The sequence below is a fragment of the Nomascus leucogenys genome, chromosome 21 (assembly GCF_006542625.1).
Source record: "Nomascus leucogenys isolate Asia chromosome 21, Asia_NLE_v1, whole genome shotgun sequence".
NCBI lineage: Eukaryota > Metazoa > Chordata > Mammalia > Primates > Hylobatidae > Nomascus > Nomascus leucogenys.
In genome coordinates this window covers 82,104,192-82,131,886 of record NC_044401.1, presented here as the reverse complement: position 1 = coordinate 82,131,886, position 27,695 = coordinate 82,104,192, and the positions used below count along the sequence as shown (strand labels likewise).

The following is a 27,695-nucleotide window of genomic DNA, read 5'->3' as shown; positions in this document are numbered from 1 at the left end:
TGGGAGTTCGAGACTGGCCTGACCAACATGGAGAAACCCCATCTCTTCTAAAAATACAAAAATCATCCAGGCCAGGCACAGTGGCTCACGCCTGTAATCCCAGCACTTTGGGAGGCTGAGGCGGGCAGATCACTTGAGGCCAGGAGTTCGAGACCAGCCTGGACAACACAGTGAAACCACAGCTCTACTAAAAGTTAAAAAAAAAAAATTAGCTGGATATGGTGGCACATGCCTGTAATCCCAGCTACTCAGGAGGCTGAGGCTGGAGAATCACTTGAACCCGAGATGCAGAGGTTACAGTGAGCTGACATCACGCCATTGTCCTCCAGCCTGAGGGATAAGAGCAAAACTTCATCTCAAAAAAAAAAAAAAAAAAAGAGGAGATGAGAACACAGAGGAGTACCTAGGGACAACCCTGTGCAGCCAGGGAAAAGATGGCATCCATAAAGCCAAGGAGAGAGGCCTCAGGAAGAGCACGCCCGGTGGACGTCTCCATCTTGGACTTCCAGCCTCCAGGACTATAGGAAGGCAAATTTCTGTTGTTCCAGCTGTCCAGGCTTTGGTACATTGCAGGGCAGGCTCAGATATAATCTCCCTGCACGTTCTGCTGTCACCAGGCAATGCCTAGCTGCAAAGGAGGCTGGGAAATGTAGTCTTGATTCTGGGTGGCCACATGCCCACCAAGTCAGGAGATCAGCTACTGTAGAAGGAGGGGAGATTCAGTGGCAGGGGTGGACTCGCAGTATCTGCCGTCGGCACACGTGCAGGTCTGCAGGGCACACAGCGTACATGCTGCTTCCTGCTCATTGGGTAGCCAGTGAACCATGTGACAACCAAGTCCCCGGGAATTAAACCAGCAGAGAGCTCTCGCTCAGCTCTGCAGGGAGGTAACAAAGGTGTCCTGCCATCCCTGTTAGGCGGAAGCAATCAGCAGTGCTGACACTCTGTGTATATTTGGAGTGCCAGAGGCTGTGGGTTTTTTCCTTGTTTCTTTTTCTTTCTTTCTTTCTTTTTTTTTTTTTTTTTGAGACAGAGTCTCACTCATGTCACTGAGGCTGGAGTGCGGTGGTGTGATTTTGGCTCACTGCAACCTCCACCTCCAGGGTTCAAGCAATTCTTGTGCCTCAGCCTACCCAGTAGCTGGGATTACAAGTGCCCGCCACCATGCCTGGCTAATTTTCGTATTTTTAGTAGACACGGGGTTTCACCATGCTGGCCAGGCTGGTCTCAAACTCCTGACCTCAAGTGATCCACCTGCCTTGGCCTCCCAAAGGGCTGGGATCACAGGCATCAGCCACCACGCCTGAGTTTTTTCTTAGTTTACATTCTTTCACTCTTCCTTTTAACGTTAGAATTCCCAGAGCTGGGCCGAGCGCAGTGGTTCACACCTGTAATCTCAGCACTTTGGGAGGCCAAGGCATGGGCCTGGGCTGATGGGATTTGCTGTCGTGGGAGAAATGGCCAGGACAGTGGCTTTTCTTAGCATCGTCCGTGAGTGAGGCCACAGAGGTTCGTGACAGTCCCCCAGCCCCACTTTGCTGCCAGGCTGGCTGGGCAGGGGATCAGAATGGGCGTGTGCTGTACATCCACACCGTGTGGTTGGCGTCTGACAGTGTGGAAGTCCAGCGCACGCTAGTCAGGCTGGCAAAATGGGTCACACCTCAGAATTGCGTCGTGTGCTCTTAAAAACCGCAGCACTCAGGCTATATACCCTGGCCTGTCCCATCAGACCCTCTGAGGGTGTCACTAGTTGTCAGCTGCTCCACTGGTCTACCCCTTGGGTTGGGAAGGGGGCTCCCAGGATTTCCATGTTGCCTTCCTGTTACAGTAGGTAGCCAGTCAGATGTGAGCGGGGTGGGAGAGGGCTCCCCCGCTCCCCATCCCCCAACCAGGAAAGTCAGTCGACCATCAGGTGATGGTCAGAGAGCTGGTTTTTTTTTTTTTTTTTTTTTTTTTTTTTTTTTTTTGAGACGGAGTCTCGCTCTGTCGCCCAGGCTGGAGTGCAGTGGCACGATCTCTGCTCACTGCAAGCTCCGCCTCCCGGGTTCACGCCATTCTCCTGCCTCAGCCTCTCTGAGTAGCTGGGACTACAGGCGCCCGCCACCACGCCTGGCTAATTTTTGTATTTTTAGTAGAGACAGGGTTTCACCATGTTGGCCAGGATGGTCTTGATCTCTTGACCTCATGATCCCCCGATCCCCCCGCCTCGGCCTCCCAAAGTGCTGGGATTAGAGGCGTGAGCCACCGTGCCTGGCCTTGACCACACATCTCATGCAGGAGCTTAGGGGGCTGCCCCTCCCCTCTGTTGGCCCGAGGGTTCCCTGAGCAGGTAACCCGTACTAGGGGCTGCTTGGGACAGACCTTGATGATGTCATCACCCTGCCGCCTAGCGGGGTGTCTGGCCTCCTTGGCCTTGGTCACCCCGAGCTGCCCTTCTCCTTTGAGAGCAGGGGGCCTGCTGATTTGGCTGCACCCCCACAGCCTCAGAGGACGGCCCTGAGAGCCTGTGAAGGTGCTGGCCCTGTGCAAGTTACACATCTCCAAGCCTTTGGCAGGAAGGATCTCCTTAGGAGAGGCTGGGCAGGTTCAGTCCCTGAGTCCTCTGAGCCCCTTTCTCTGCATTATGTCCAGGGATTTCTGTCATTGTAACCATGTTTTAGGGGCTGCCCTGCATGTAGCTTCCAGGAATTTGGCCCAGCAGCAGCCGGAGGGACCCTGGGCTGCCAGGCTGGCTCAGTTGATCCAGACACCGTGGGTGCCACAAAGGACCCAGCTGTTGTCCAGGGCTTCTGTCTCAAAAGCCATCCTACAAGTGTTCTGCGGGGTTTTATTGACAGAAACTCAGCTTCCCGCTGTTCACAGGTGCCCAGTCATCCCCCTGTGGTGCGATTGTGGGTGTGGATGTGTTGGGGCCTGACTCTCCCAGGATCAAGGGCTGAGCTGGGCGGGGACTCTTGGGAAGTGGGGCTTGGCGTCCCAGGTTATCGAATGTACCCCATGCCAGTTCTCTGGGCCCCGCACAGCACTCCAGCTCTCCCGCCAGACATCTGGGGAGGCTGCACCTCCCACCCTCGTGGCTGCTTTGCTGCTGTCTGGGCCCAGCTGTGAATGGCTTTGCATTCCCCCGGCTTTGCAGTGGTGAGAAAGATGTGCGGTCATGGCGGCTCCCACCCACCCCATGATGAGCACTCAGGAGCCTGAGCTCGTCCTCTCCTTCTTCAGGTGGGCTGGCTATACCTGAAGCACCCGCGCACCACAGAGTTCCAGAATGCACCCCTCATGCCTCCCACCCTTCCACGGCAGGGGACAGTCAGTTCCCACAGCCTTCACTGAGCATGTCACTCCTGGGGACTGCAGGTGCTCAGATGATCACGGGGGGGCCACAGGGTCTGAGCATGCCACCTCATTGTCCGTGAACTCCCGTGAGTGCACAGGGACCAGCTGTACATGGAACACGCTGCCAGACCCTCTTCTGAAAGGGTCATTGTCTGCGACTTAGGCCAGAGATGATGAGAAGGAAACGGGGTCATTTGTAAAACAGACAGGTTCAGGTCTGGGTAGGACCCAGGGCATGGCCAGCTAACGCTGCAGGGGCTGTCTGTTGGGGAACCCCACTGCAGTGAGACAGCACCTCCACACCACAGCTCCAGGCCCCGGCCCGTTTTCCCTTCATGATGCCCACGTCGGGCTTGCATCTGTGGACTCCGGCTTCCCCACGGCTGTGGATGAAGGAAAGCAACTCGTCCCCACCTCTGCCCTTGGGAATAGTACTGTGACCTTGCGTGGCTAAAGTATGACAAACGTTCAAATAACTTAAGAAATGGCTGGGCGCGGTGGCTCACGCCTGTAATCCCAGCACTTTGGGAGGCCGAGGAGGGCGGATCACGAGGTCAGGAGATTGAGACCATCCTGGCCAACATGGTGAAACTCCATCTCTGCTAAAAATACAAAAAATTAGCTGGGCATGATGGCGCATGCCTGTAATCCCAGGTACTGAGAAGGCTGAGGCAGGAGAATCACTTGAATCCGGGAGGTGGAGGTTGCAGTGAACCGCTGAGATCACGCCATTGCACTCCAGCCTGGGCGACAGAGCAAGACTCCATCTCGAGGAAAAAAAAAAAAAAAAGAAACCGAGGCTGGGCACAGTGGCTTGTAATCTCAGCACTTTGGGAAGCCAAGACAGGAGGATTGCTTGAGCCCAGGAGTTCAAGACCAGCCTGGACAACATAGTGAGACTCCATCTCCACAAAAATCAGAAGCTTAGCCAGGTGTGGTGGCACCTGCAGTCTCCGCACTTCGGGAGCCAGGGCAGGAGGATGGTTTGAGCCCAGAAGGTCGAGGCTGTAGTGATTCATGATTGTACCACTGCACTCCAGCCGGGGAGACAAACAGAGAGACCCTGTCTCTAAAATTAAACATAAATAAATAAATAAATAGGCCAGGCATAGTGGCTTGCACCTGTAATCCCAGCACTTTGGGAGACACAGGCAGGCGGAATACTGGGATTACAGGAGTTCAAGACCGGCCTGGGCACCATGGTGAAATGCCATCACTACAAAAAATAAAATAAAGAAAAAGAAAATTAAAAAAGAAACTGTTTCCTAGGACTGCACACTCCCGAAGCTGGCCTCTCCGTAGCCGAGGAGTGGCAGTGGTCAGGGAGGCCCACACGGACTCAGACCCAGGGCTGGGACTGGAGTGAATAATCTGGAGGGCTTGCATGTCTGCAAGGGCAACGACGCTGGAAGGAGGTGGGGAGTCTTTTGCATGGCTGCGTGTCGGGCCCTCTGGGACCCCTCAACACTCTTGTGTGGACGGGAGGACGTCTGTGGGAATTCCAGAGTTGGCACTGAGGAGGAGTCTTCCGAGTGGGTGGAGGGGGACGCCTGCCAGGCCCAAGCCCTCCTGTGGGCAGCCCCTGCAGACCCCCATTGCCCTGCTCTGTGAGTGGCTGCTGGCAGGGGGGCACAGTGGTCTGCTTGTCTCGGTCTTCTGCACTGCCACTGCCAATGGGAGCTTGGATTAGGCATGCCAGCCTCCTGACGCCCAGAGCCCACGCTCTGCCCACGTGTGTTAGTGGACGGTTCTCGTGACTGCTGGGACTGTCCCGGAGAGCAGCCCAGGACCCTTCACATGGCACAAGATGCTCTTTTGTCCAGAATGGCCTTTATTTGTTGTCAGGGACAGGGGAGGGAAGCTTCTTGGTGGAAGGGAGAGGCTGAAGAATGAACAGCCCCGGGACCACTTTCTCTGCCAGGAGGTGGCAATGGGAGGGCATGGGGACTCTGGAGGGGTGTACCCTCCTCCAGGAAGCCCTCTGCTGGGTTGGCTCCGTGCCTCCGTCTTGGAAAGTGATGAACTTGGTTGCCTTATGCTGACTGGGGTCTGTCACAGATCTTGGTTTTCCCCAGGAGTTCTGGAGGCCCAGAGCCTGGGTGCGGCACCCGGTTGATTGGGGAGGGGTATGGGTCCTGCCCCCTCCTCCTGGCTGGACTCCACCAGGGCTAAGCTCTCATCTGGGGCTGCAGAAGTGAGCCCCGGTGGGGACAAAGTCCTGGCTGGTGGGTCTGGGCCAGTTCCAGGTACAGGGTCCAGATCCCCCCACTCCAGCAGGAGGGAGCTTCCTCTTCAAAGCCATCTGGCTCTGGGAAGGACAGTGAGGCAGGGCCATCTGCTTCCACACTCCCTGGGGTCTCTTCCTGGCCAAGGCCCGGAGCTGTGCAGCCTGGCCCAGCGGGTCCTCCCTCCCGCTGTGTCCACAGGGGTGGGCCTAGGCCTCCAGCTTGCAGCGGTGCAGAGGGCTGGGGAGCAGAGTGGGCCCTGGCAACAGTGGCAAAAAGTCCTGGTGCCACCGAGGGACTGGATTCCGCAGGGGGCTGTAGCCCCCAGCCGCTGTCACTGGGGTGGGGTGGGAGGTTGTTTCTCTGCAGGCCCGGGTGATGTGGAGGGGGCACCTGGGCTGCCACACAGACTCTGGGCTGGGTCGGGCACGGGGCCTGCCTCACCCCCAGCTCGGGGACGGCAAGAGATGTGGCCCTGGCCGCTCAGGGTGGCAGGAGGGGCGGGCCAGCCCCACAGTCTCAGGATACGGGGCTGGGGGAGGGTTTCCTCGCCAAAGGCCGTCCCACGGCTGTGACCTCTTTGCCTGGAGCCCCGGCTTCCTCCCGGCGCCGCCTTCCCGCCCCGGCCTACACCGAACAAACAAGGCCCTGGCCGCGGAGCCGCCCCGCCGCCCAGCGCTCACAGGTCGTTTATTCCAAGTAAGAAAAAGGAGACCTGCTCGGGGCAATCTAGCGGGGCCGAAGCCCAGGGCGAGGCTGCACGTGTGTGCCTGCGTGGCCGCCTCTTTTGCGGTGACCACCAACAACGACAGAGGCGGCCCGCTGCACACGCGAGTTCCCGCCCTTACCCACGCCCTTCCCGTGGGGGACGCGGGCGGCATCGCCAGCCTGGCGCGGCCCCGGGACACGAACCCGTGGCTTCAGCGGCTCCGTCCCTGGTGTCCGCCTGCAGGGGGCGCCCCTGCGCCTGCCTCGACCGGCTCGCCCCCGTGCCGCGGACGCGCGCGCGCTGCCTCACGCGACACCCGCTCCGGCCGCCGTCCGTCGCCGCTCGCGTGCGTGCGCGTGGGTGCTGGTGCGGGCGTCGTGCGTGCGCGCGCACGGCGGCCCAGAAAGCGGCGCTGGGACCCTGAGGCGGCGGTGGTTAGGCGGCTCCTCCGCGGCGGTGACGGCGACCGCACTGCCAGCTTCCCGCTCCCCGCGCTCCTCCGCCCGGGCCCGCCAGCCGAGGCCGCTCCCGAGCGTCGGAAGATGCCGGCCGTGTCCAAGGGGGACGGGATGCGGGGCCTGGCGGTCTTCATCTCGGATATCCGCAACTGTGAGTGGCGGGGGCGGCGCGGGGCCGGGGCCGCAGGCGGAGACGGGGTCTGGGAGCGGAGGCCCGGGGCGGGGCCTCGAGGCGGGGCCGGGGGTCTGGGGGTGCAGGCTGGGATGCGGGCGGGGCCCGGGGCCTGAGGGTGCGGGCGGCGCTCGGGGTCTTGGGGTACCGGGTCTGGGGGTGGGGGCCAGGGTGCGGGGTGGGGGTCCAGGGTTTGCGGGTGCGGGCGGCGCTCAGAGTCTTGGGGTATCGGGTATGGGGATGCCGGCCAGGATGCAGAGCGGGGCCCTGGGTCTGGGGGTGCGGGCTGGGGGGTCCAGGGTCTAGGGGTGCGGAGTCTAGGGGTTTAGGGCACGGCCGTTCATCCACATCTCCACTCCCGTTTGCTGGTCCGTGCGGGGGACTGCGGCACCGCTAATGGGGTTCCGGGCCAAGACGCCCCTCCCCAGCATGATGTCACCTCGGTCTTTCTAGTACTGGAGCGTTTAACCCAGCGTTTTCCAAAACGGCGTGGATTTTAGCTTTGGGAGCAGAAATCTGGAAATCGGTGTCTTCCCAGGAAACAGCTTTGTAACCTGGGTTCTGGCGGCTTATTATCCCCTGATTAGATCTCACCCACGACGATTAAAATGACTCATTCCCGGAGGGAATCTGGACACGAGCAGTCGGGGTGTGGGATGGCCTCGCTGCCTGCTGCTCCAATCACAGACCTCGTTCTCAGCCCCATGCCTGTCCCCTCGGGGTGGGAAAAATCCACACCAAACCGTTAAACAAGCCAGGAAGGCTTGGCCTGTTAGAAGGATGTGCAGAGTGGCTGGATGGGTGCACCGGTCCACCAATTAATTTGACTTTGGTGTGCAGTACCTCCTCTTGGCTTTCAGAGGCCGTACCCTTATTTAATTTGAGGGAGAAACAAAGCCGGTTTCCTGTCTGGTGTGTTGATTTTTTTTTCTTGTTATCCAGCAAATAGTTGACTTCATGATTTTTGTTTTTCTTTTTTTTGAGACAGGGTCTTGCTCTGGCGCACAGGCTGGAGCGCAGTAGTTCCATCGCAGCGCACTCAACCTCCCAGCTCAAGCGATCCTACCACCTCAGCGTCCGGAGTCACTGGGACTGCAAGCATGCACCACCACCACGCCTGGCTGATTTTCGTGTTTTTTGTAGAGATAGGGGGTCTCGCCATGTTGCCTAGGCTGGTCTCGAACTCCTGAGCTCAAGTGATCCACCTGTCTTGGCCTCCCAAAGTGCTGGGGTTACTGGTGTGAGCCACGGCACCCTCATAATTTTTAATGTATATTTTGAGGGATTTTTGTGATCTTCCCTTTGAATTCTCGTCTCCTTAGACTGGTTGGAGGATCAGGAGGATTGTGGTTCTCCCACACTCTGTGGAAGGGTAGAGGACCATCTAACCCTTCCCCTACTCTGTAAAAAAAAAAAAAAAAAAAAAAAAAAAAAAAAAAAAAAAAACATAGAGCTGGGTGCGGTGGCTCACACCTATAGTCCCAGCACTTTGGGAGGCTGAGGCAGGTGGATCTTTTGAGCCCAGAAGTTTGAGACCAGCCTGGGCAATGTGGTAACACCCTGTCTCTGCAAAAAAATAAGAAAATTAGCTGGGCATATTGGTGTACACATCTATAGTCCCAGCTACTTGGGAGGCTGAGAGAGGAGGATCACTTGAGCCCAGGAGGTCAAGGCTGCAGTGAACTGAGATCGCGCCATACTCCAGCCTGGGTGACAGAGTGAGACCTTTCTCAAAAAAAAAAAAAAAAAAAAGGCTTAGAAACACCCTCAGATCAGCACTTTTACGAGTAGCATTTTTTCTCTTCCTTTGTTACATAATGAGACCAACATGCATTTTGTAAAACTAAGTGCGTGTATTATTTGTTAAGGGGACCCCTGGGACAAAGGCTGAGCACCCTTAAATGAGCTATGATGTCTGTCCTTCCATTTTTGAAGAAAATTGCGTTAGGCAGGGCAATGAGATTGAAAGCCATTTCCTCAGACAGCAAGTCACCCACTTGTTAGATATATTGTCTGTGCCAGGGCCTGCGTTTGACAGGATGGCGCCTACCACAGTGAGCGCGGTACAGCCGTCCTCCCTTGTTAGATACATGGTTTGTGCCAGGGCCTGCGTTTCACAGGATGGCACCTACCACAGTGAGTGCAGTATAGCCATCCTCCCTTATTTGTGGTTTCACCTTCTGAGGTTTCAGTTACCTCTGGTCAACTGTGATCTGAAAATAGGCGAGCATAGTACAATAAGATATATAAAGAGACCACATTCATATAACTTTTATTACAGTATATCATTACAGTTCTCTTTTATTACTGGCTGCTGTTAATCTCTTACTGTGCCTAATCTGTAAGTTAGACTTTTTCATAGGTATGTGTGGGAAAAAAGCAGCTTGTATAGGATTTAGTATTATCTGAAGTTTCAGGCACCCACTGAGTGCCTTGGAACGTATACCTGTGGATGTGGGGGAACTGCTGTGCTCTATAAAATACTTGACTGTATAGACCAGACTTTCTTCAACTCAGCAGAGCTGACATTTGGGGCTGGATCACCCTTTGTTGTGGGGGACTGTTCTGTGCCTTGTAGGATGTTTATAGCAGTACCAGATGTCTCAGTTGTGATAAGGAACAATGTCTCCAGGCATTGACAAATGTGCCCTTAGGGCAAAGTTGTCCTCAGTCGAGAACCACTAGTGTATCCCATTGAATAAAACAGCCCCTCCCCTGAAGGAGCTAGTAGAAGAAGGGGTGCTTAGTCTTAGCTGGGGGAGCCAGGTCTCTTTAATACGGCCCCTTTCTCGGAATCCTCTTTCCCTCGTTGCTGTTGGATGGCCTCTCATCAGCTGCAGCGCTCACCATTCTCCTTCTGGGCAGTGCTTCAGCTTGTGGTGCTGTTTTTCACCCGTGTGGCTCCATCTCCCCCACTGCCCTCTAGGGTGGGCTCCACAAGGTGCGCACCCTGTCTTGCTCATCGCATCATTCCTGCTGTCCTCCTCATGGCGAGCGTCTGGCACACGAGGTGCACCCAGTGAGTGGACAGATAAGCGAGCCAGAGAAGACCTCACAAGGAAGGTGATTCTTGGGCAATTCAGGCGGAAGACCAAGGTATTTGAGGAACAGCAAATAATTAACATATATACGTATTGAGTTAATGAATGTTGGCTGGTGCCTGGGGATGGGATTGGAGAGCTAGCCAGGGTTTGAGCTGATCTGAACTTGACCTCCATGTCACAGGCAGAGGGGTCCCCGCTTCCCCTTTCCCTGGCCAGCTCTGATTTTGTGTGCTGTTTTCCTGTCGTGCGGGTGAATGATAGGAGTAGTCGGGCCCTGTGGAAAGAGGACTCTGAGCTGACAGCCAAGGCTCTTGACCTTGACTCTGCCTCTTAGCAGCTGCATGAGTGGAGGCCACTGGCCATGGAGCCTCAGTTTCCACGGCGGACAGTTGAAGGGCTGGATTTTCAGCTGAAATATCATTAAAGCTGCATGAGTGGAGGCCACTAGCCATGGAGCCTCAGTTTCCTCAGCTGACACTTGAAGGGGCGGATTTTGATCTGAAATGTCATTAAAGCCTGTTTCAGCTCCAAATTTGCGTCTTTCTGACTAGTTTCTTAAGTTTTCCTCCTTTAGCCTGGGCAATATAGTGAGACCCCTATCTTTACAAAAGAGAAAAAGAGTTAGCCAGGAGTGGTGGCATGTACCTGTGGTCCCAGTTACTCAGTGGGCTGAGATGAGAGCATTGTCTGAGCCCTGGAGGTTGAGGCTGCAGTGAACTAGGATTGCGCCACTGCACTCCAGCCTGGGCAGCCTGAGCAACAGGTTGAGACCCTGCCTCAAAAAAAGTTTTTCCCCTTCAAGACCGTGGTGCCAGCCGGGTGCGGTGGCTCATGCTTGTAATCCCAGCACTTTGGGAGGCTGAGGTGGGTGGATCACCTGAGGTCAGGAGTTCAAGACCAGCCTAGCCAACATAGTGAAACCCTGTTTCCACAAAAATACAAACGTTAGCTGGGTGTGGTGGCATGCTCCTGTAGTCCCAGCTACTCCGGAGGCTGAGGCGGAAGAATCGCTTGAACCCAGGAGGCAGAGCTTGCAGTGAGCTGAGATTGTGCCATTGCACTCCAGCCTGGGTGACAGAGCAAGACTCTGTCTCAAAAAAAAAAAAAAAAAAGCACTGTGCCAAGTATCTGAGGTAGTGGACAGGGAGCATGTGGACACTAGGATGCTCTATTTTCACTTCAAGTAACCCACTCCCAGCAGACTGGCTTGGGGCTTTACCCCTCTTAGCATAGGCAGCAATGAATATGCTCCAGGATTTGAAAAGGTGCCTCGTGTCAAGCTCTGCCCCTCAAAGTTGTAGCTTTTGTGGCTCAGGTAGTGAACTAACTTAATGTCTCCTAAAATTAACTTCATCCTTTCTGATTGACGTCAACCCAGTGGCCACTGCATTTGGTCAGTATGAGTTCAGTCTGTGAGAGTTAATAAACTGTTTCTTTTTTTTTAAATTGGCATTAAAAAAATTCTAGTCCTTTTATTTAGTCCCAGTTTTAGAATTTTTTTTTTTTTTTGAGACGTAGCTGCGCTCTGTCGCCCAGGCTGGAGTGCAGTGGCGCTATCTCGGCTCACTGCAAGCTCCGCCTCCCGGGTTCACAGCATTCTTCTGCCTCAGCCTCCCGAGTAGCTGGGACTACAGGCACACGCCGCCATGCCCAGCTAATTTTTTGTATTTTTAGTAGAGACGGGGTTTCACCATGTTAGCCAGGATGGTCTCGATCTCCTGACCTTGTGATCCGCCGGTCTCGGCCTCCCAAAGTGCTGGGATTACAGGTGTGAGCCACTGCGCCTGGCGCCCTAGCTTTCTTAATGTGGACATTTTGCATAACTACAGGACATATTCAACACCAGGAAACAGACACTAGTAGACACCACCAGGCGTATTCAGATTTCATTAGATTGACATGCACGTGTGTGTGTGTGTGTGGTTCTATGCAGTTTTAGCACCTGTAGTTTTGTGTAACCGGTTCCCTACCTCAGTCAAGATACAGAACTATACATCATCACAAAGCTACCCCTTATAGCCATACTCCTGAAACTAATCTGTTCTCCATCTCTGTAATTTTGTGGTCTCAAGGATGTCATATAAATGGAATCACATCATATGTGATCTTTTGAGATTGGCTTTTTTTTCCCTCAGTACAGTCCCATCGAGGTCCATTCAGGCTGGTGCATTGATTGGCATTGTATTTGAGCAAAAGATACCAAGAAAACAAAATAACTGCTGAAATTGGGAAAACAAGACAATAGTTATTTGCTATTTATTCAGTTATTTTGGAACTTTCGTTTGTTTTTACACAAATGACATATCTGCAGAGGAGAGTCGTATCTAACTTAGTGAATGCATGTCTTTGTGCATTGCTGTTGACATGCCAACACTAGAATATTGTTGGAGAGACACAGCACTGCTGAAAATGTTGTCAGGCTCTGAGAATTGACTGCAAAACAATCAGGACTGCGAGGAAAGGGAAGAAGTGATAAGTCTTTTTGAGACCGGTCAGTTTGCCAGGAAAACAACTTCAGGCAGGAAATGACCGTTTTTATTTCTCTACGTGTGATGCTGGTGTGGCGCAAATGCTTGGAGGCATTTTCTTTAATCCCCCCAGGTCCTCACATGAAGGGGAAACAGATGGAGAGATGTTATTAGCAAGATGGCAAAAATGAATTTCCATGGTCTTGAAGAAAGTGATGCGGTTTTGCTGCAGGTTTCACGATAAATTAGAATAATTATCAGTGCCCTGCTCATTGTGGTTGGCATAAAACTTGGTCCCTTCCATTTCTTGTTTTTTTTTTTTTTTTTTTTTTTTTTTTTTTTTTTTGAGACAGAGTCTCGCTCTGTCGCCCAGGCTGGAGTGCAGCGGTGTGATCTCGGGTCACTGCAACTCTGCCTCCTGGATTCAAGTGATTCTTGTGCGTCAGCCTCCCAAGAAGCTGGGACTCCGCCACCACCACGCCCGGCTAATTTTTTGTATTTTTTAGTAGAGACGGGGTTTCATTGTGTTAGCTAGGATGATCTCGATCTCCTGACCTCGTGAGCCACCACGCCCGGCCAGGTTCAAGTGATTCTTGTGCCTCAGTCTCCCGAGTAGCTGGGGTTACAGGTGTCTGCCACCACGCCTAGCTAATTTTTGTGGAGACGTGGTTTCACCAAGTTGGTCAGGCTGGTCTTGAACTCTTGGCCGCAAGTGATCCGCCTGCCTCGGCCTCCCAAAGTGCTGGAATTACAGGCGTGAGCCACTGTGCCTGGCCATTTCTGTTAACTTTCTTGAAATTTGATACCCTTTGAATTGTGTTTCAGCGGGACTAAAGTTAAAAAAATTTTATTTGTTCATGAAATTCCAGTTATGGAGTCATAAATTAGATATGGAGAAACTGAATGCTAAATTTTAAACTCTGCTTAAACTTCAGTATAAAAATTAAACATAAAGTTGTACTGGTTTTCGTGCATAGGAGTGAAGATCAGAATCAGAATTGGTCAGTCTGCTTTTGTATTTCTTAAATAACCTTCACAGTTAAAAGCTCATTTTGTCATTTTGACTGTACATTCCTAAAAAGTGCTGACTTTTAGAAAAGAATGCTCTTCTTGCATGTCTTCTTTTGCATGCTTCTGCATAATTTGTGTTCCTTAGAAACCAGTGTAGGAAATGTGTCATGGTGGCTATGGAGAGGAGGAAGGAAGTCTTTGCTCAGGTTGAATTTTTCTTGCCAAGGTTGGTGGTCACTGCTTCTGGGACACCCTGGTTCTCTTCACAGTGTTTTCCATCTGGCTCCTCTGAAGGTCAGGATCACTTTCTTTTATGACAAGTTGAAGTGTCCTGGTGGTGAATATATTTTGTGCCAGATACTTACTATTCTCTTTCCTCTTAAAATGAACTGTTACTTTTGGTAACAATCTGTGTCAGGATTTTGTAGTGAAAGAGTTCCTGGAAAGACTGTCATTGAAGGATTAAATGGCATTTCCTTGGCTTTTAAAAAAAATCCAATAGGCCGGGCGCTGTGGCTCACTCCTGTAATCCCAGCACTTCGGGAGTCCGAGGCAGGTGGATCACCTGAGGTCGGGAGTTCGAGACCAGCCTGACCAACATGGAAAAACATGTCTCTACTAAAAATATAAAATTAGCCAGGTGCGGTGGCACATGCCTGTAATCCCAGCTACTTGGGAGGCTGAGGCAGGAGAATCGCTTGAATCTGGGAGGCGGAGGTTGGAGTGAGCCAAGATTGCGCCACTGCACTATAGCCAGGGCGACAAAGTAAGACTCCGTCTCAAAAACAAAAAACAAACAAAAAACCCCAGAAATGAACAGTTTTTACCAGGCCACATGATGTCTCAGACTTAGATTATAAAACCACATTTGCCGATTCTGGCAGCATGTTCCTTCTTCAGAACCTTCTGACTTTAGCTGGTTGAAACGTCTTGAAAAGCAGTATGTGCAGTTTTGTCGCAAGAGAATTTCTGGGTGGGTGGGATAGGTTGAGGTGGGTGTTCCCATGTAGAAGTGGAGGCTGAAGCTGTGTGGTAAGGTGAGCTCTGTGCTTGGGACAGGGTTGTAAGGGTCTGGCCAAGACGCACAGAAGAAGTAACATGTGAGTAGGAAGCAGCCCTGATTTAAATAGTGCCCTGGAGACTTGAATTGGGAAGAGGACCAAGAAGAGTGTGAGGCAGTGAGATGCCCAGCACCAGGGCGGGAGAGGCGAGTTCCAGTGACTCGTGGGCACTCAGGAGCGGGGATGACCCGAGAGACACAGGGAGCTTGGAACCACGCTTCTGCATTCAGACATCACTTTCTGCCAGCTTTGCACGCTTTTTCCTGAAATATTGTTGGCAGAGGGGAACTTGTATCTTCTGTTCAGTTGATTCCTGATTTTAAACGTTTGTTGCCTTTTGGAGCCTGCATTTACCTGGTGATCGGAGTGTGGGAATGGTTGGGGGTATCAAGGCTTCTGCAGGCTGGGAAGGTGGCAGGAGCACAGGGTGCAGGGGTGGCCTGAGGGGCTGGTGGGCACTGCGGGATTTTAGGAGGGGTGCTGTGCCCACAGCTGCCGTGTGTCCCCGAGGCCAGGGAAGTCCTGACTCCCGTGCTAGGTTCTTTCTGCCCCATGTAGCTCCCTCAGCGCCCCCACCCCGATACCTCAGGAAACTCCAGGTCGAGTGGCAGACCTCTTGCTGGGTGCGTTCTTAGGAACAACACTTCTAGCTGGGGGTTTGGGTCAGATCCTGATTCTGCTTTCCTTTGTTTTCCACTTTTAAATTTTTTATATTTATATTTATTTTTAAAATTTAGAGACAGGGTCTCACTATGTTGCCCAGGATGGTCTTGAACTCTGTGGCTCAAGTGATCCTCCCCCATCAGCCTCCCAGAGTGCTGGGATTTATAGGCGTGAGCCACTGCGCCCAGCCCTTCCCACCTTTTCAAATTGTAGCCGTGTTGAGAGCCTGGAGTCTTCATCTTTGCCTGAAATTCGGACTCCGAGCTGTGATGGTTTTGCGTTCATCTCTGTGCTTGGCTTCAAGATACTCCCCATTTACCTTTCTTCTCACCCACCCTAAGCTTTGGTGTCTGTCTACGGGTTTGCTTAGAAGTGTAGAGACCAGCAGCCAACATTGGTTGCCTGGCTTTTGTTTTGCGTTGTGGGGTGTTTTTCTTACCTTTAAAATCCCTCTGATGGCAGCACAAGGGTGTAATGAGGATTAGTTATTTCGCGTATCTAAAGAACTTTGAGCTCCTCAGGGCAGGCGGCACTGTATTAGGATTTATGTTTTGCTTTTTCTGTGGACCGCCTTCGTGTTTCATGTAATGTAGCTGAAATAGCAAGTATGTGTTTCTTTTCTTTTTTTTTTTTTTTGGAGACGGAGTCTCATTCTCTCACCCAGGCTGGAGTGCAGTGGCGTGATCTTGGTTAACTGCAGCCTCTGTCTCCTGGGTTCAAGCGATTCTCCTGCCTCAGCCTCCGGAGTAGCTGGGATTACAGGAGCACACCACCATGCCCAGCTAATTTTTGTATTTTTAGTAGAGATAGTGTTTCATCATGTTGGCCAGGCTGGTCTCGAACTCCTGACCTCAAGTGATCTGCCTGCCTTGGTCTCCCAAAATGCTAAGATTACAGGTGTGAGCCACTGCGCCAGGCCTTTTTTTTTTTTTTTTTGTGAGACGGAGTCTTTCTGTGTCGCCCAGGCTGGAGTGCAATGGCATGATCTTGGCTCACTGCAACCTCTGCCTCCTGGGTTCAAGCAATTCTCCTGGCTCAGCCTCCCTAGTAGATGGGAGTACAAGTGTGCACCACCATGGCCAGCTAATTTTTGTATTTTAGTAGAGATGGGGTTTCACCATGTTGGCCAGGCTGTTCTCAAACTCCTGACCTCAAGCAATCCACCTGCCTCGGCCTCCCAAAGTCCTGGGATTACAGGCGTGAGCTGCTACGAAGGAGTCTCCCTCCGTCCTCCCAGGCTGCAGTGCAGTGGCATGATCTCGGCTCACTGAAACCTTCATCTCCTGGGTTCAAGTGATTCTCCTGCCTCAGCCTCCTGAGTAGCTAGGATTACATGTGTGTGCCTCCATGCCCGGCTAATTTTTGTTTTTTCAGTAGAGATGGGGTTTCACCATTTTTTTTTTTTTTTTTTGAGACTGAGTCTTGCTCTGTTGCCAGGCTAGAGTGCAGTGGTGCGATCTCTGCTCACTGCAACCTCCGCCTCCCGGGTTCAAGCGGTTCTCCTGCCTCAGCCTGAGCAGCTCAGACTACAGGTGCGCGCACCACCATGCCCGGCTAATTTTTGTATTTTTTTTAGTAGAGACGGACTTTCGCCATGTTGACCAGAATGGTCTTGATCTCTTGACCTCGTGATCTGCTAGCCTCGGCCTCCCAAAATGCTGGGATTACAGGCGTGAGCCACTGCGCCCGGCTGGGGTTTCACCATTTTGGCCAGGCTATTCTCAAACTCCTGACCTCAAGCAATCCACCCACCTCGGCCTCTCAAAGTCCTGGGATTACAGGCATGAGCCACTGTGCCCGGCCAGTTTTGAATTTTTAGTAGAGATGGAGTTTTGCCATGTTGGCCAGGCTGGTCTTGAACTCCTGACCTCAGGTGATGCTCCTGCCTTGGGCCCCCAAAGTGTTGAGATTACAGGTGTGAGCCACCGTGCCTGGCCAGTTTTTTTTTTTTTTTTTTAGATAGAGTCTCGCTGTGTTGCCCAGGCTAGAGTGCAGTGGTGCGATCTTGGCTTACTGCAACCTCCACCTCGCGGGTTCAAACAATTCTCTGTCTCAGCGTCCCGAGCAGCTGGGATTGCAGGCACTCGGCTAATTTTTTGTATTTTTAGTAGAGACGGGGTTTCACCATCTCGGCCAGGCTGGTCTTGAACTCCCGATCTCGTGATCCACCCACCTCGGCCTCCCAAAGTGCTGGGAATTACAGGCGTGAGCCACTGCGCCCGGTCTATTCCTTTTTTTTTTTTTTCCAGGCAGAGTCTTGCTCTGTCTCCCAGGCTGGAGTGCAATGGCACTATCTCGGCTCACTGCAAGCTCTGCCACCTGGGTTCACGCCATTCTTCTGCCTCAGCCTCCCGAGTAGCTGGGACTAGAGGTGCCCGCCACCACACCTGGCTAATTTTTTTTTTTTTTTTGAGACGGAATCTCTCTCTGTTGCCCAGGCTGGAGTGCAGTGGCGCAATCTTGGCTCACTGCAAGCTCCGCCTCCCGGGTTCACGCCATTCTCCTGCCTCAGCCTCCCGAGTAGCTGGGACTACAGGTGCCCGCCACCATGCCCGGCTAATTTTTTGTATTTTTAGTAGAGATGGGGTTTCACTGTGTTAGCCAGGATAGTCTCCATCTCCTGACCTCGCGATCCACCTGCTTCGGCCTCCCAAAGTGCTGGGATTACAGACATGAGCCACCGTGCCCGGCCTTTTTTTGTATTTTTAGTAGAAACAGGGTTTCACTGTGTTAGCCAGGATGGTCTCTATCTCCTGACCTCATGATCTGCCTGCCTCAGCCTCCCAAAGTGCTAGGCGTACAGGCGTGAGCCACCACTCCCGGCCTTTTTTTTTTTTTTTTTTCCTTTTTTTAAGAGATAGGGTCTTGCTGTTGCCCAGGCTGGAGTGCAGTGGTGTGATCATAGCTCACTGCAGCTTCGACCTCCTGGACTCAAGCAGTCCTCCCACCTCAGCCTCTTGAGTAGCTGGGACTACAGGACATGCCACCACACCTGGCTAATTTTTTAAATAAATTAATAAATTAGTTATTTATTGACAGGGTCTCATTCGCATTTGCCCAGGCTGGAGTGCAATGGTGCGATCATAGCTTACTTCAGCCTTGACTTCCTGGGCTCAGGTGATCCTCTTGCCTCAGCTTCTTGAGTGGCTGGGACCACAGCCACACCTGGCTAATTTTTAAAAAACTTTTTTGTAGAAATAGGGTCTTGCTTTGTAGCCCAGGCTGATAACCAACTCCTAGGCTTGAGCGATCCACCTGCTTCAGCCTCCCAAAGTGCTAGAATTACAGGTGTGAGCCACCACGCCTGGCCTGGTTTATTATTAGATGCTTGACATTGTGAATTTCACCTTCTTGGAACAGAATATTTTTGTGTTTCTTTTCATATTCTTGAGCTTGGTTCTGGGAGGAAGCTAAGTTCTTTGGGAACAGTGTGATTCCTACAAGGCTTCACCACCGCAGCCTGTAGTCTGGGGCTAGTTTTATCTCACTCGAGGCAGTGTCTTCTCTGAATGCTTCTTGAGGCTGTTGTTTGATGTTTTTCCTCCGGCTGCTGGGCCTGTGCTGCGACAGGGGCTCTTCTCTCCCCTTTCCTGAGACTCTTCCCTCTGCTCCAGGGAGTTTTCTTTGTTTCTATTTAATGTGTTTATATTTGTTTGTTTATTGAGATGGAGTCTCTGTCGCCCGGGCTGGAGTGCAGTGGCGTGATCTCAGCTCACTGCAACCTCTGCCTCTGGGTTCAAGTGATTCTCCTGCCTCAGCCTCCGAAGTAGCTGGGATTACAGGTGCCCGCCACTATGCCTGCCTAATTTTTGGATGTTTAGTAGAGACGGGGTTTCACTATGTTGGCCAGGCTGGTCTCGAACTCCCGACCTTAGGTGATCCGCTTGCCTCGGCCTCCCAAGGTGCTGGGATTACAGGTGTGTGCCACCATGCCTGGCCTATTGTTATTTACCATTGACCATGGCGCAACACCATCGTCAGTCTCCAGAAAGAGGCCTTCATTGCAGTGAGCGCCTGTCAGATCTCTGCCGTCTTCTCAAAGCACACTTTGAACGGTATCTTTTAAAAGTTCACTTTTGGGGCCAGGCAAGGTGGTTCATGCCTGTAATTCCAGCACTTTGGGAGGCTGAGGTGGGAGGATCTCTTGAGCCTAGGAGGTTGAGGCTGCAGTGAGCCATGTTTGTGCCATTGCGCAGCCTGGGCGACAGGATGAGACCCTGTCTCAAAACAGCACCACCAAATTCGCATTAGTCTACAGTTGGGCAAAACCATCTAACACAAACCCTGTGTATAAAAAAGTATTGAATATCTCATGTAATTTATTGAATACTGTACTGAAAGTGGAAAACAAGGTGATTGGGCACTTGACGTACGATTTCTACTGAATGCATGTTGCTTTCATGCCATTGTAAAGTCAAAAAATCGTTAAGTTGCACCATCACAGATTGGAGACTGTCTATACTTATTTACAGATAAGGAAACTGTGGCATAGAGAGGTTGTAAGTTAGCCTAAGTCACGGAGCTCCCGAGAGGCAGAGCTGGAGTTTGAACTGTGTCAGTTTGCCCCTGAGATGCCTGCCTGCCACCTTTCTGCCTCTGCCTTGAGCACCAGGCAGCCAGGTTATGCTTCTGCCTGGAGGGAGCAGTCTCATTTAAAAACAAGAAACAAAACGCGTGCTTATTGGTCTGTCTTTCCTGTGACTTCCCTGTGCCCCTTTGCATTTGATGAGTCACTGGGGTGTCGCTTTATGATGGTGACAGACCCTCTGTTGTGGCCTCTCACCTGAGTCGCCTGTGTGCTGGCTGGTGCTGCACGAAGGCCAGCCTTTCCTTACAGATGCTCCCTGTGGCTTCTCCCATGGCCTGAAGTCCCCACCAAACCCCTATACAATACTGAGGTTTTAAAGCTTTTGAAATTATTTTTATCCCGTTAACCCCTTATAGTTTATTTTCTTGTGAGATGGGTCTCCATCATTCCTCGTATTGATTACCAAATATGTTCCAGAACATTTATGAGGTGATGCTTTTTTCTTCTTGCGATGCATCGTCACTGTATTCTCAAATGTTTGTATGTTCTTTTTTGTTGTTGTTGTTTTTTTGAGACGGAGTCTCACTCTGTCGCCCAGGCTGGAGTGCAGTGGCGCGATCTCGGCTCACTGCAACCTCCGCCTCACAGGTTCACGCCATTCTCCTGCCTCAGCCTCCCGAGTTGCTGGGACTACAGGCACCTGCCACCACGCCCGGCTAATTTTTGGTATTTTTAGTAGAGACGGGGTTTCACCATGTTAACCAGGATGGTCTCCATCTCCTGACCTCGTGATCTGTCCGCCTTGGCCTCCTGAAGTGCTGGGATTACAGGCGTGAGACACTGCGCCCAGCCCAAATGTTTGTCTGTTTTTACAGGCTCCTTCTGTGCTTTCTAGTCTGTTCTATGAAAATGTTGATATGTTTATTTTTACTTATTAGGAAGTAACTGGGCAGGTCTTCCCAATAGCATTCGTTCTTGTGACTTTCTTTTCTAGGCTTGTCCTTACTTAAATGTTTTAAAAGATTAAAAAAGTTAAAGAATGTAGTTTAAGGCCAGGTGCGGTGGCTCATGCCTGTAATCCTAGCACTTTGGGAGGCTGAGGCGGGTGGATCACGAGGTCAGGAGTTTGAGACCAGCCTGGCCAATATGAAACCCTGTCTCTACTAAAAATATAAAAATTCCCTGAGTGTGGTGGCGGGCGCCTGTAATCCCAGCTACTGGGGAGGCTGAGGCAGCAGAATCGCTCGAACCTGGGAGGTGGAGGTTGCAGTGAGCCGAGATCACACCATTGCACTCCAGCCTGGCGACAGAGCAAGACTCTGTCTCAAAAAGAAAAAAAAAGAATATAGTTTAAGAAGTTAATTATAAAACATTGCCCCTGCCTTGCCCACATTTCTAAATCTGAGTCAATTATTTTCATTTTGTAGCTGTTTCTTCTTTAAAATTTAAGAATGATTGCTTGTTAAGTCTGAATTGCGTGTTCCTACTGTTTATGGGTGTTCTTTCCCCCATTTAGTCATTACTTATTGACTTTTTTTGAGATGGGGTTTCGCTCTGTTGCCCAGGCTGGAGTACAGTGGTGGGATCTTGGGTCACTGCAACCTCTGCCTCTCAGATTCAAGTGATTCTCCTGCCTCAGCCTCCCGAGTAGCTGGGCTTACAGGAGCCTGCCACCACTCCCGGCTAATTTTTTGTATTTTTAGTAGAGATGGGGTTTCACCACGTTGACCAGGCTGGTCTTGAACCCCTGACCTCAACTGATCTGCCCTCCTCGGCCTCCCAAAGTGCTGGGCTTACAGGCGTGAGCCACTGTGCCTGGCCTATTTATTGATGCCTTACTGTAGAAGATGAGTCTTTTAACTCTTAAGTTCCTCTTCTCCTGTACTTGCATATGTGTAATATTTTACCTGATTGTCTGTTTAATGTCTGAAAATAATGGTTCTCAGCCAAGAATAACAGTTCAACTTTTGGTTCAGTTTTCAATTTTTTTAAGAGTTAACAATTGCCTTTCATTTTGCTTACTTTTTTTTTTTTTTTTTTTTTTGAGACAGAGTCTCACTCTGTCACGCAGGCTGTAGTGCAGTGGCGTGATCTCAGCTAACCGTAACCTCTGCCTGCCGGGTTCAAGCGATTCTCCTGCCTCAGCCTCCTGAGTAGCTGGAACTACAGGCGTGTGCCACCTGCCCGGTTAATTTTTGTGTTTTTTTGTAGAGACAGGGTTTCGCTATTTTGGCCAGGCTGGTCCTGAACTCCTGACCTTAAGTGATCCGCCCGCCTCGGCCTCCCAAAGTGCTGGGATTACAGCCGTGAGCCACTGCGCTGGCCAGTGTCTGAAATTTTAAGGCGACGTGCCCAAGTGTGGCATTTGGTGGCCTTATTCAATCTGGAAACTCATGTCTTTTGGGCTAGTGGAAAATATTCTTGTTGTATTTTGTTGCTAACCTCTTCTGTTTCATTTCACTTTCTCTTTTCTCAGTACTTCTCTATGATAGTTGAAATTGTACCTCCTGGTGTAGATTTTCCTGCCTTTCTGTCTTTCGTGTTGTTTCCATGACTCTCAAGTTTGTCCTCTAGCCCTTGTTTTGCATTTTTAATTTCTGCTGTCAGTTTTATAGCTTGAGAGCTTTCTTATGACCCAAGTGCCCCTTTTATCGTGGCGTCTGTTTCTTCAAGCTGTATTTTATCTCGTCTGTGTAAAGGTGTTTCCTTTGGCGTTTCCTTCTGTGCATTGTCTCATTGCTTTGAATGCCTTTTGTGTAGGTTTGTTTGGTCTCTGGCCCATGCTGTGAGGTTCTGAGATCTCACTTTGTGCTTGGTGGCCGGTGGTGTCCACCCATGTGTACCGGTGCCTGCCAACCTGAAGGGCTTTGGCAGGGGCCTTCGCTGCAGGGTGAGGTCTGAGGGGGGCTGAATGCTAGTTCAGTTCTTCCAGAAGACTCTCTACTCTCTTCTCTTGCTTGGTGAGCAGGTGGGTGTTGTGAGCCCGGCTGCCATCATTCTGGGATGGGGCATCTCACCTCTCGGGGAGCCTGTTACTGTGCTGTGCTGCTCTCACAGGGCCCCTTGCTCCACACTTCATGGACTTCGGAGCTTCTGTGTTCTCACTTTTCCAGCTTGTCTTTTTCTGAGATGGGGGCCGAGGGGCCTGCCTGGCTGCAGGGTCTCATGGCAGGATCTGCTGCTCCTTGTATAGACTTGAAGCCCACCCTCCTGACATCGGTCTCCTGAGGTTCCTTCATCCCCAAGCCTTTTCGGGTTCTCTGTTCAAGACGGTTTGCTTCTTACTTGTCTTCCCTCCTGCAGGTAGCTGGGGTGCAGCTTGCTCTCCTTGGCTGAGTTACTGCTTGACCATTGCTTGGCAGTGTCCAGGATTGTGATAACTCTATTGTCCTTGATGACTGATTGTTTCTACACACATGCCTCGGCCCCCATTTATGACTTCTGATATATTGTTGATTTGTCACTGCCTGAGATAAGGCCTTAGGGAGGAATAATTTGACTTTATGTAATCTTTATTTTTTTTAGGGATGGGGTCTTACTATGTTGCCCAGGCTGGTCCTGAACTCCTGGCCTCAAGTGATTGTCTTGCCTCAGCCTCCCAAAGTGCTGGGGTTACAGGCGTGAGCCACTGTGTCTGGCTGCTTTCTTATTTTTTTTTTTTGAGATGGAGTCTCACTCTGTTGCCCAGGGTGGAGTGCAGTGGCGTGATCTCGGCTCACTGCAATCTCTGCCTCCCGGGTCCAAGCAATTCTCCCACCTCAGTCTCCCAAGTAGCTGAGACTACAGGTGTGCACCACCACGCCCGGCTAATTTTTGTATTTTTAGTAGACATGGGATTTTGCCACGTGGCTAGGCTGGTTTTGAACTCCTGACCTCAAGTGATCTGCCAGCCTTGCCCTCCCAAAGTGGTGGGATTACAAGCATGAACCACCATACCCGGCGTCTCATGCTTAAATGAAGTAATAATACCTGACCTTTTATTTTTTATTTATTTTTGAGATGGAGTCTCGCTCTGTCGCCCAGGCTGGAGTACAGTAGCGTGATCTCGGCTCACTGCAACCTACGCCTTCCGGGTTCACGCCATTCTCCTGCCTCAGCCTCCTGGGTAGCTGGGACTACAGGCGCCCACCACCAAGCCCGGCTAATTTTTTGTATTTTTAGTAGAGAGGGGCGTTTCACCCTGTTAGCCAGGATGGTCTCGATCTGACCTCGTGATCTGCCTGCCTCAGCCTCCTGAAGTGCTGGGATTACAGGCGTGAGCCACCGCGCTTAGCAGTATCTGACCTTTTAGTAAATCAAATTTAGGCAGGTGGTTCTGAGAGCTTGTGTGGCATATATTTCTCAGTGGAATTTTAAATAGAATGGTGACTCGGCATTTATTCTTTATCTTAAGTAAGCAAGTAGGAAGGACCTTGTTCCCCATTCAAGGGAATGAACAGTGTGGTATGTACTTTGCAAACCTACGTATGGGATTAGTCTGTAGTGCTCTGAAACCCAGAAATCAAAAGGAAAGGCGTGGGGCCTTTGACCGACTGACCTTTGTTTCTTGCTAGTAATAGAATATAGTAAATGGAAATTTATCTCAGTAGTTTAGTCAGTAGATTCTGTTATTGATAATGATGGGTCAGTCCAGGGGAGTTTGGATACTTGACTTTTCCAAAGAGATCTGTTTAAACCCTGAACTGAAATGTTTTTTCTCATGTGTTTTTTGATGGCTTTAAAAAATAATTTCAGCCTTTATTTTAGATTCCGGGGGTACATGTGCAGGTTTGTTATGTGGGCATATTGTGTGACGCCGAGGCAGTTTATCATGGTGGATGATAAAGAGAGACTCCCTTAGGTCGGGTGTTCCTGAAAGACCTCTCTGTGGAAGTGACATTTCAGCTGGGTCCTGAAGCTGCCTGGGACCAGCATTGTCACAGCCTGGAGGGGAGAAGGGCCTGAGGTGGTAGAGAGCCAGTTGTATTTCAGGACCTGAGACGCTGTATTGTCGGAACTCAGTGAGTGAGGAGAGGAGCTGACGTAAGCCGGATTGCTGGGGGAGGCTAGAATGTGCTGGGCCTTGAAGGCTCCGGCATGAGTCTGATTTTATCCTAGGTGCCTTGTAGGAAGCTGCCAAAGGAAAGCGAGTGAGTGACAGGTCTGATGTAATTATGTGAGAATATTACGCTGTAGCAGGACAAGCCACAGACAAAACCCCTCAGACACCGAGTTAAAGAAGGAAGGGTTTTATTTGGCCGGGAGCTTTGGCAAGTCAAATCTTCAACAGCCGAGCTCCCCAAGTGAGCAATTCCTGTCCCTCTTTAGGGCTCACAACTCTAAGGGGGTCCGCGTGAGAGGGTCGTGATTGATTGAGCAAGCAGGGGGTACGTGACTGGGGGCTGCATGCACCGGTAATTAGAACGGAACAGGACAGGACAGGGATTTTCACAATGTCTGGAATCTATAGATAACATAACCGATTAGGTCAGGGGTTGATCTTTAACTACCAGGCCCAGGGTGTGGCACCGGGCTGTCTGCTTGTGGATTTCATTTCTGCCTTTTAGTTTTTACTTCTTCTTTCTTTGGAGGCAGAAATTGGGCATAAGACAATGTGAGGGGTGGTCTCCTCCCTTAATGCCAGCTTCTCTGTGGAAAGTAGGTTGAAGGTGAGTGGAAGGTGAAAGCTGCGAAGAGTCCGACCAGAGATGCAGGTGGCAGCGGAGATGGCGAGAACAGGGGAGTCCGACCGGAGATGCAGGTGGCAGCGGAGATGGCGAGAACAGGGGAGTCTCACCGGAGATGCAGGTGGCAGCGGAGTTGGCGAGAATAGGGGAGTCCGACCGGAGATGCAGGTGGCAGCGGAGATGGCGAGAATAGGGGAGTCCGACCGGAGATGCAGGTGGCAGTGGAGATGGCGAGAATAGGGGAGTCCCAACTGGAGATGCAAGTGGCAGCGGAGATGGTGAGAATAGGGGAGTCCGACCGGAGATGCAGGTGACAGCGGAGATGGCGAGAATAGGGAAGTCCCAACTGGAGATGCAGGTGGCAGCAGAGATGGCCAGAATAGAGCACTCGTTTGGGGGAAAAGCGGACAGGTTGACAGGATGGATGTGATGGGGGCCCCGAAGGAGAGGATGCTGTAGAGATTGACGTGGCACCTCTGGTGATCCCGTCGCTCAGGAAATGCTTGTTGTTTTCCAGCTCTGTTGCTCAGAAGCTCTTGGGACAGTTTTTGGTGCATTATGAGCACTCAGAGATGTGGTGCTATTGCTGGGTACCTGCTGTCTGCAGGGCATTTATTCTTACCAGGTATTTATTGAGAGCCTGCTACAATGCCAGGCACTTCCCAGGATACTGGGACTATGGCAGGGAAAAAACAACTCCGTGTTCACGTGGAGCTTGCATTCTAGTGGATAGAGATTGAAAAGAAAAACAGAGTTTAGTGGGATGTTAGAAGATGATAAACACAACAGAAATATCATTGTAGTGGATCGAGATAAAAAATAAAAACAAAATTTAGTGAGATGTTAGAAGATGATAAACACAACAGAGAGGGAAGGTGTTTGGGTAAATGAGGGTATAGGTGTTCAATTTTAGGTAGAATGATCAGGGCCGGCCCTTCTGTAAAGGCAGCAGTTGAGCAAGGACCTGGAGCTAGTGAGGCAGTGGCCACGTAGAAGTTAGGGGGGAGGGCGTCTTGGCAGAGGGAGTGGTAAGTGCAGAGGCTTTTGTGGGGGAGGATGACTGCTGCACGGAAGAAACAGCAGGAGGCGCATGTGGCTTTAGGACAGCAATCCTGGGCGGAAAGGCAGTAGGGGGTTAGGTTGGGGGGAATGAAGGTGGGGGACAGGTGGAGTAGGGCCTTTCCTAGAGCTTTATAAAGACTGTGGCATTTACTAGAATGCTAAACACTGACTATCCTTGAGTAGCTCAGGCCTTTGTCATGCAGAGTGGTGAATGATGGGAGGGGTGAACAGCTTAGGAGAGGTCAGGCATGGAATGCAGGGGTGACGCTTGGCTCAGGTCTTGCTAGGCTGACTGGATATGGGGGATGGTCTGGAAAAGGTGGGCAATCCCGTGTGCCACGCTGCAGAGAGGCATGAGCAGCAGCAGGACACATGTGATACATTGAGGGTGACTCCTAGCATGGATAGGGCCTAGTGGGGCACGGGAATGTGGCTGGAGACCAAGGCGGGAGAGACAGGCCAAAACCAGATGGTAGGGACCTCCTGTCTAGGATGTGGCCTGTTTAAGTATTTTAAGCAGGGGAATGACACTCAATTTTTAAAAATTTTTTTGAGATGGAATCTCTCTCGTCACCCAGGCTGGAGTGCAGTGGTATGATCTCAGCTCACTGCAACCTCCACCTCCTGGGTTCAAGCGATTCTCCTGCCTCAGCCTCTTGAGTAGCTGGGACTGTGAGTGCCTGCCACCACGCCTGGCTAATTTTTGTATTTTTAGTAGAGATGGGGTTTCACCATGTTGGGCAGGCTGGTCTTGAATGCCTGACCTCAGGTGATTGGCCCGCCTCGGCCTCTCAGAGTGCTGGGATTACAGGCATGAGCTAATGCACCCAGCCGCAATTTCTGTTTTGCTAGTAGAATAGTCATTTTGAGGCCAGGCATGGTGGCTCAGGTCTGTAATCCCAGCACTTTGGGAGGCCAAAACTGGAGGATCACTTGAGTTCAGGAGTTAAAGACCAGTGTGGGCAACTTAGTGAGACCTTATCTCTACAAAAAATTAGAACAGAAAAGGAAAAGAATGGTCATTTTGGATATAGAGGATGGGTTTTAGGTGAGGCTTAGAGGCAGGAAAGCCAGTTAGGAAAAGATGGATTGCTTTGGTCCAGCGGAGATGGCGAGGATCTGGAGTGGGAGTGGAAAGGTAGGAGTGACATATGGAGGTTTAGAAAACAGAATCAACAGAGGCATGCATGCTGAACATTCGTTATTCGTGACAGCTTTGAGTCTGCATCAGAAATGCCGCTTAGCCGGAATGGTGGAGTGAGGCCTCTGTAATCCAATCCTCCATAAAAGCA

The 27,695-nt window shown here is 51.3% G+C and overlaps 1 protein-coding gene across 3 annotated transcripts in view; it reads left to right on the top strand.

Moving 5' to 3' along the window:
- Positions 1–6,616: 6,616 nt before the first annotated feature.
- The window catches only part of AP2A2 (adaptor related protein complex 2 subunit alpha 2), an 88,114-nt gene continuing 67,035 nt past the window's right edge, over positions 6,617–27,695 (top strand). For all 3 annotated transcript variants that reach the window (XM_030802106.1, XM_030802107.1, XM_030802108.1), the window contains exon 1: positions 6,617–6,879. In XM_030802106.1, the coding sequence (XP_030657966.1) occupies positions 6,813–6,879 (67 nt within the window). In that variant the 5' untranslated portion in view covers positions 6,617–6,812. The remainder of the gene's footprint in view (positions 6,880–27,695) is intronic.